Here is a 9,914-nt window from a genome sequence, read left to right as displayed (position 1 = left end):
CACTTCCACTGAGAACAACACGAGTTGATAACTACTCTCATAAGTATATTGAGATAAATCACTTATTTCTGAGAACAAAATACTATGTGCATCTATGAAATGCTACCCGATATGTCAAGAAGAGAATTATGTGGAAAGGAAGATCAGTGTATTGACTTGTTGATGGTTGGACCTTCAGAGACATGTCCCGAGCTTGGCTTGGGCCACAGAGGAGGACATCATCTATGCCCTTTGCAAAGGAACAATTCCATTATCTGCCTAAGTCTTTAGGGACACCACAGAAAACCTATATCAGGATAGTTGGAGGGTTTTATGAACTCTGCTTCTCATGAATGTCAAACCAGTCTCTTACCACTTTTCCACCTTGCTCAGCATATATTGGTATTGCTGCATCACTTTCCATAACTATACGGCTTAGTGAGCATCATTTTCCTTAACTATAAGGCTTGCTCAGTTAGATATAGTAAATGACCATAATGTTATAATAACAGTAACCAACTTCAGTTTTAAACAATTAACAACAAAAATTTAATTAGCATTCATAATTAAATTTTAGAGTACAGAAATAATTAATAAATTAGTAAGAAATTTATCATGAACAAAGTATAGCAAACCAATAACTCAAACACAATTACTTCACATTGAGTATACAGAGCTGTAAACATTTCACACAATAAACCTGAACAAGTAAAAATTTAACATCATTATTTTAGATTACCAGGCAATCACACAAAAAATAAAATGAAACTTCGAAAAGTAATTTGGAAAAACTTCTAAATAAGAAAAAAATTATCATTAAAGTACTTATAATAACACAAAATCAATGCATATTAACTTCCAATTTTTATACTCTCAAAAGTATTAGAAGTAATTTAGTCATGTCTAGATGTACTTGTAAGTGTATAACACTACTTCATTTGTACAAATTATCACATGTTGTTTGTTTAACTTTTTTACATAAATGTGGACTTCCGTGAAATTTATTAGGGGCACCTGCTTCAATTCTCAATCAGTCACAGAGAAACTTACAACTCGCAACCAAATCTTGCGCATTTTAAGACCTATCATTGTACAGAAAAATCAACACAAGAATAGTACAATAATATAATGGCTTGCGTGTTTTCTGTAAAATATAAGCTTGTGTACACAATTCTTTACATGCTTTAAAAATTAAAATTAATTAAACCATTTTAAAACAGTGTTGATGCCTATAAAGGTTAGGTAGGTCCCACTGTACTTACTGTCTTTTTATGTTCCAGATTATTGCACTAACTCATGTCACATGTAGTACATGGAATACAATTATTAAACAATACATAGAACAGGAAATTAAAGAGAAACACATTAGCAACACCAGTTTGCAAAACTTAAATTTAATTTCTTGTATCTCATTTCTGATTACCAATTTGTCTTCTAACTGACAACTTTTAACACCCCCTCCCCCTCCTTTACACACACACACACACACACACACACACACACACACACACACACACACAGAAGGGGGAAAAAAACAATGATGCAAACTAATTTTATGTAAGACATGATAAACATTTTTAAACAAATGTAGGAGCAGTAGATATTACACACTGTTCTGCTTCAACAAGAAATTTTGTTTTTGCCATGAACAATTCTTTAGAATCATCATTGAAACAATGAGAAATGGAAGTCACTGACATCATCCTTCACTTTCAGAAAATGTCTTCTTTTCTACAAACCCATCAACTTCACACTTTGTTAATTATCGATATGCTGCCACGAAAGTATCAACAAAATTGTCACTGGTTAATTTAGTTATCTTTCTTATTCCACTGAAAACTCCTTACATGACTACAGACAATATGTAGCAAGAACTATTTAATCATTTCCTTCAGCAAGGTAGTCATAATTTTATTATAAAATTTTCTGTTTTGTGTAAACACGTAAGTAGGTACTGCGATCATATCTGACATGAAATACGAACTGCACTGCATGTTTTCAGAGAAAAATATAATAATAATAATAGTAATAATAATAATAATAATAAATAAAATACAGAAAAAGACCACTTAAATTCCACGTAAAACTACTTATTAGAAAATAGATCAATTCTGTAATCACTGTTTAATATTAACAACAAGTTTACTTATTGCTAGGTGCAAGGATTTTTCCATCACCATCACCATCATCTCATGAGGTGGTCGAATGAATATTACAAAGACAACCAGGTCATGTGGATATTGTAGAAGATTCTTGAATTAAGTATCAAATATGAGGTGTAGATCCCATTCGTTGCTGAGGAGAGATATGCAATATAGCTATGAAGTAATTTAGGCATTAGTTGATCTAAGTGTTCTACAAGTCTTAAACAGCGTAATAAATAATGGAATCAGTCTTATGATATTTCTCTGTAAACTTACCAAAGATTTAAAATAGTTTAAAATAGTTATTAAAAATTAACTATTTTGTAACATGGCAGTAGTTAAAACTTTCATGGTTACTTTGCATAAGAGAATGTGTATGTTTGAAGAGATCTGTGTTTATTAGCAAATTAACTGCTTTTAACAACAATCAACACAAGGATCTTAGAAACGTATTAAAAAGTCTATGACAGCAGGCTTTGTCTTCTCTTATTGCAACTCTGACTAATCATTTCTACTTTACACATGATGACTTTCACAGCTGAACTGCTGCTTCATCTGTACAGGACAGGAAATAAAATTCCATTCACAAATAATAATAATAAACATTTCAGATTTCAATAACACAGAGTTTTAAAAAATCCACTAATTGCTACATTATGTTATCTGCCAATTAAAGTGATTTGTCTTACTAAAAGCTTACTTTTTGAATCACAACATATGACTTCCTGCTTCAATCACAGATTTCATTATTTGAAGCAGCCTTAGGACTGACTAAAAGTATTTTTATAACTGAAATATTAATCTGTGAAATGCAAGGGAAGAAACAGAGTTTTATGAACATCTGACATCACTTATAAAACAGCAATATGAGACACCAAAGTTAAATAATGAAATTTAACTTACAAAAATATTCAGTCCTTTGTAAATAATTAAGTGCATATTAAATGAGGTTTCACACTTGATGACATCCGCATCTTGCCACAATATTTTGGCTGACAACCATTCAGCCATTTTCAGGTGAGTTTTTACATCATGATCATCACGGTAAAATGTCAATGTCATTTGGCTGCAAGCCTGAAACCTCATAGAATAGTCATTATGCTGGAAACTGCCCAAAATCAAAATTATCCCCATATATATACCTCAGCCCAACCTGCATCAACAGATGAAGTTTCCTTAGTCCTTCAATATGGGTATTAACATAAACTTTATGTAAGGGCACAAATGTACCAAAACAGCAAGGAATAAAGAAATTAAATGATTAGTGGTCATGTGCCAAACAGAGTATATAACAACATATATGCACATTTAATACACATATTATCACAGACATCTGTTTCACAATAATATGTACAATTAGTGTTACCAACACATTAACATTCTGTTCTGATGGAGGAAATCTAACAATTTGATATATGAAGCAAAAAATAAATACATTCACACACTGTATACTAGATATGCTGCCAGAAAGCAATAGAAAAATCTTGAAGCTCATTAAAATATAACATGAAGTCTTGGAAAGAAAGGAAGTGGATTTTATTTCAATGTCAACTAACGTCACTCAAGGCCTTTAGCTTGAAAATGTTACCATAGTATTTCTAGTCTTGGTTTTGTATTTATGCAAATTTTTCAGTTAAATCTTTTGTACATACTGCCACATTACAATAAAAATTCTGAAGTGTATTTCTCACTGTGCTATGTCTAAATTGTCATAAAGGCAATGATTTTCTTAATCACATTTTACAGTTTACAGTACAAACAAATTTTGATGTTTGCAGACAAAAGCAAGGGAAACAACACTTTTTCCCACATGATAAATGTGTGATAGATTGTACACAAGCTTTAAGTGATAGAGAAACTTGCACTTTGTATTCTTGTTTTTTTCACATGTTCCACATCTTGGTGACTCTCCTCACCATAAATGTAAAAAAACAAAGAGTATTTCTAATCTAATCAGCAGAACAAAAATTATGTTGTTGCTCAGATTTCTTGGTTTTAAGAACTTAAACATGTGGTAGATGGGAAACATTTATTACTTACAAACATTGACAAATTCAGCTCCATATTTACATTGAAAACAAAAAAGATAATACCAATGTACATACTACTGTCACAACAGGTACAAGAAGAATAAGATGGATGGATGGATGGCTGGATGAGAGAGAGAGAGAGAGAGAGAGAGAGAGAGAGAGAGAGAGAGAGAGAGAGAGATATTAAAATGTATTCAATGGGTTTCATGAATGTTAACTACCAAACTCAAGTTTTTTTTAATGTGAATAAAATTCTAACTAATTAGATTCTCAAATTTTTATAATTATCAATGCCCATTAGTGACAATTGTATATCTCCAGCTCCTCCTTCCTCCCACTCTGAAACTCACTCACACTTTTTTTTTCCTTCTTCTCCTCCTCCTCTCTCTCTCTCTCTCTCTCTCTCTCTCTCTCTCTCTCTCACACACACACACACACACACACACACTTATGAATCAATGAGATATATAACAAGATATATAACACATTCAAAAATAGCATTTAACACACAGGAGATATACTGTTGCTCTGCACTATAACTATATTTTATTTGGTGTTTATGACTGCCATGTGACAAAACCCGCAATTCAGGAATTATACATTCACACTTCACAAAAAAAGCACTTAAATAAACATTAGTGGTAATACCTCTCATAACCAATTTAAAGAAATTCCTTAATTTCAATAAATTTCTGTAGTGTAGGAAACCATTTCTTTTAGACACCATATCTATACATTTTACAAATTCATTTTTTTTTAAATTAGAATGATTAAATTTAAAGTTACTAGTGAGACTAAAACTAAAACTTTTAGAATGCGAAGATACATGTAAACCCTGAAAACAAACAGCAACAGTAACTAACAGTTTTGACATGTCTTTTAATCACAGCAATGCACAGCACATCCCATTCCACATTGAACATTACAATGGTCATTAAAATATCATCAATGCATGACAAACAAAAATTTCCACACACAAAAAGGGATGTGCTTCTCTAATCTTTTCCTGAACAACATAAAGGGAAAACATTATGATGCCTAACATTAGTACTTTTTCTACTGCAGTTCTGTTACTCTCCCACTTTACTTTGTAACAGCTAACTAGCAGTTTCAGTACTTACACACAAGGGCAATGGAATTTTTCTCATTTCATGAAAAGAAACAGGCATTAACCAATGAATTTCCAGTTCAGAGTGAACTTAAGGCACAACCCAAGGAACCTGACTGCAGAAAACTTATGTACTCAACCATTCCAAATTTACGATCCACTACATGAATCAGCAATTTCTGAGCATAATTCATCTTCAGAATATATTTAACAGCTCATTGCGATGATTAACAATTAGTTGGTGTAAGTGGTGGGAGGGTGAGCTTTAAGCAATGATATTCATGTTTGTAATTTAGCACTTGTAAGCTCATAAATAGAAAACAACTTCTGAATAAACAAACAGGCGTTATCAGGTTTTTCAGTCTTCCCATTCATCATCCCCATCATCATCGTCATCATCATCATCCCCGCTTGATCCACTACTTTCTGAATGAATTACACGAGCCCTTTCTGCTAGAGCTCGAGCCAATGCACCAGCTAAGCTATTCTGTGTCTCCTCAACTTGTGGACGTTGGTTTGGCTGTACCTGTAAAAAAGAATATTACGTAAAACATTGTGCCACGTGCTGCTTTAATTTTATGATAAACAATGCAGCAAGTGACTAACGTATAATGCATGTCCAAAACACTCCTAAAGAATATAGTTAATTCTACACTCAAAACTGGTAAGACCACAGCAGTTTGTCTTAGTACAAATTTAATAGTGTTTCTGGAGAACAGTTTTTAAAATTCTACATAATGAAGATAAAATATTGCCACTAAATGGGAGGAATATGCAAGATTTAAACAGCTCCTTATCTTATTAATGTTGTTAATGGTCACATTTATTCCTCACTAAAATTGTGCAAATCTAATGAGAGGAATGCCCATTTTCTAGGAACACAGACTGCAGATGTTCCCAAATCCTTCAAACAGCAAAGAGTACTAGTACTGTTCAGCTGCCAGTTTCAGCTGAAGATGGCTGCTGGTGGTCAGCCAAAATACCAAGGCAAAAGATGACATCATTTGGTTCCAATCAAGTTCATTTAACTAACATTGCAGTTTGTTATATTGGCCCATTCCTGGGCTATGAATATTTTTTTGAATACACCAAGCTGCTACAGGTTAAAACACTGTAGAACATAAGAGTGACAACATAAAAAGTATACAAGGGTGTTTTTTTTTTCGTTTTTTGCAGTGTAAATGACAGTGGGGATTATTCATATAATAGATAGCATCAATCAGCTTTTACACAGCATTCTGAATACGAAACTTCCAAATAAATATTTTATTTATATTCAGTCCTTGTAACTTAAAATATTTTGTTATAGTGACTACATCTTATGATAATAAAATTTTCCATGAGAGTTCAGTGCAAAAAATTTTACATGTGGTGTGCATTTTCCCAATTTAAGTGACAATATGTTTTCTGTCAGCCAGTGAACCAATGTTACTTACTATTATTTGCTAAATCATTTACTGTATATTCTGTTCCTTTGAGACAGTTGATAACTTTCTGATCCCAATTTGCCACATCTATACATCTATGTCTACACAATTACTCAGCAATTCACAATAAAGTTTTTGGCAGAGGGTTCAATGAACCACCACCAAGCTGTCTCTCTACTGTTCCACTCTCTAACAGCACATGGGAAAAACCTTGCCCTGATTTCTTTTATTTTATTATGATGATCATTTCTCCCTATGAAGGTGAGTGCCAACAGTGTGTTTTCACAATCGGAGGAGAAAACTGGTGATTGAAATTTCACGAGAAGGTCCCATCGCAACAAAAAACGCCTTTGTTTTAATGACTGCCACTCCAATTCACGTATCATGTCTGCGGTACTATCTCCACTATTTCATGATAATACAAAATGAGCTGCCCTTCTTTGTACCTTTTCGATGTCCTCTGTCATTCCCACCTGCTGCGGATCCCAAACTGCACAGCAATCTTCCAGAATAGTGCAGACAAGCATGGTGTAAGCAGTCTCTTTAGTAGACTTATTGCACCTTCTAAGTGCTCTGCCAATGAACTGCAGTCTTTGGTTTGCTCTACCAACAACATTATCTATGAAATCATTCCAATTTAGGTTATTGGTAATTGCAATCCCTAAGTATTTAGTTGAATTTACAGCCTTCAGATTTGTGTGACTTATCGCATAATCGAAATTTAGCAGACTTTTTTGAAATTAGTACTAATGTGAATAACTCCACACTTTTATTTATTCAGGGTCAACTGCCACTTTTTGCACCATACAGGTATCTTATCCAAATCATTTTGCAATTCACTTTGATCATCTGATGACTTTACAAGACGGTAAATGACAGCTCATCTGCAAACAATCTAAGAGGGCTACTCAGATTGTCTCCTATGTCGTTAATATAGATCAGGAACAATAGAGGACCTGTAACACTTCCTTGGGGAATGCCAGATATTACTTCTGTTTTACTCGATGACTTTCCATTTATTACTACAAACTGTGACCTTTCTGACAGGAAATCACAAATCCAGTTGCACAACTGAGGCAATGTTCCATAGGCATGCAGTTTGGTGAAAAGACATTTGTGAGGAATGGTGTCAAAAGCCTTCTGGAAATCTAAAAATATGGAATCAATTTGACATCCCCTGTCGATAGCACTCATTACTTCATGAGTATAAAGAGCTAGTTGTGTTTTGCAAGAACAATATTTTCTGAATCTGTGCTATGTACCAGTAAATCGTTTTCTTCGAGGCTCTTCATAATTTTCGAATACAGTATATGTACCAAAACCCTACTGCAAATCGCTAGATACAAAAGGTATCACTGACGAACTTTCCCACTAATTCTGCAATGTTTCACTTTGTGATAAAGTATAACTTGCTTGGTTCACACACTCAAATGTTGTTAGGGTATCTATTGAACTCGAGTTATCATTTTGCCCCAAAACTACTTCACACGCAAAAGAATGAATTGCCATCTCTGTTAATGTACCTCTTCTGAAGACAAATTCCCAATATGATGGCAAATTACATGTACTGAGTCGTGCTACTAGTCTCTTACGAAGACATCTCAAAAACCTCCTAAAACACTAGTACCACTGAAATTCGCTGTAATTGTCTGCCTTATTTGTTTCTACAATTTTAAACAGTGGGTATACTAATGAATTATCAGTCTGGTCAAGTCGCCGAACTGGCGTCAACTAAAAAGACTTGCACTAGGTGACCAGTCTATCCAATGGAAGGTCTTAGCCACACATACGTCAGTCTGAAAGCTAACCACTCCAGAAAAACATGACACAAGGAACAGAGTACATCAGTAATGTAAAATGAAAATGAACAGATGATCCTGAGCTTAACTGATTTTTCGTCATACCCACATAAGTCCTTATACTTCAGCTCTGGCAATAACTGTTTTTTTCCATCAGCATGAGTGAAGATATGTACAGAGTCCAGTCTTTTATGACTGTTTACTGATTGTAAGATACTGTATACAATTAAATACTGTGGGTAGTTGTTTGGGTAACGTATAACATATATGTACATGGATTTATCCACATGAAAATGGCTACATAACTGTATTGACCAATAGTGGTTTAAACAATTTTTTTTTTTCTGCATACAATAACGGTTCCCTGCTCTTGTAGCACTTATTATTGTAACATGTATTGGTCCCCCTTCAAACACTCATGTCTGTATGATCTTTTCGTGGTTATGGTAATCAACTTTCTAGGGTAAATGTGCCATTAAACCTGAAGATACTGTAAAAACTGTTGCTTTGGTGGGAGATGATCACAACATGCTGCAAAAGTATTCAGATCTACACCTTCCTATATGTCCATAAGTGTAAAAAGGTACAGTGAATCTGAAGGCTATGCAACGAAATCAGGATCAGGTCAAAGAAAAATAGCATCTGCAACTATTGGGAATAATGTAGTTGAAGTACCAGATGCAGATATTGATATTACAAGCAATATAAGCATTAGCGATTGTTGCACCTTGACCAGGCGGAATAAAGTGCTTCAAGAGCACACAGTGAAAATTGTGAAAGGTTTTAAATACTCTGTTGGCATACATATACATGGTATGGTATGTCATGTGCTATTCTGAAGGATACTGTATCTGATATTGCTGAACCTTTGACTGCTATCATTAACCAAAGGCTTGATGTTGGTATTTTTCCAGACTTCATAAATTGGCAAAGACAATACTAGTGTATATAAAAGGTGATCCTAACAGTCCATCCAGCTATAGAACAATTTCTATAACACCTATAGTAGCAAACATGATTGAAACTATAGTGAAGAACCAACTGTCATGTTATTTCAAAGGTGACAATCTCTTCCTGGATAACTATCACGGATTTAGAAGAGCGAACTCTATATTTACTGCAATGCTTGATGTAATAACAATAACTACATGGTTTTAATTCTTTGTACTTTACACAAGGCATCTGATTGCATCTCTAATATGATACTGCTGGAAAAATTAAAATTTTATGGTATAAAGGGTGTCATTTTTGGGACACTGCCATCTTACCTAAGAGACAGACGACAGAATGTTTGTATCCAGGGAGCAATGTGTCGTGAAATGGTGCTTGAACACTGCATACTGCAGGGCTCTGTACGTGGCCCTCTGCTCTCTTTAATATTTTTTCAATGACTTAAGATGTGATGGTTATATTCTGTTCTTCACAGA

General features: G+C 34.0%; 1 protein-coding gene across 1 annotated transcript in view; it reads right to left on the bottom strand.

The window, feature by feature from the left end:
• Positions 1-504: 504 nt before the first annotated feature.
• Positions 505-9,914, bottom strand: part of LOC126298413 (neural Wiskott-Aldrich syndrome protein-like) — a 102,712-nt gene continuing 93,302 nt past the window's right edge. The window contains exon 10 of the mRNA XM_049989734.1: positions 505-5,787. Within this exon, the coding sequence (XP_049845691.1) occupies positions 5,620-5,787 (168 nt within the window). The 3' untranslated portion in view covers positions 505-5,619. The remainder of the gene's footprint in view (positions 5,788-9,914) is intronic.

Source organism: Schistocerca gregaria, chromosome X, assembly GCF_023897955.1.
Source record: "Schistocerca gregaria isolate iqSchGreg1 chromosome X, iqSchGreg1.2, whole genome shotgun sequence".
NCBI lineage: Eukaryota > Metazoa > Arthropoda > Insecta > Orthoptera > Acrididae > Schistocerca > Schistocerca gregaria.
Note: the sequence above shows the minus strand (reverse complement) of the source record. Positions and strands in the feature narration are given on the sequence as shown.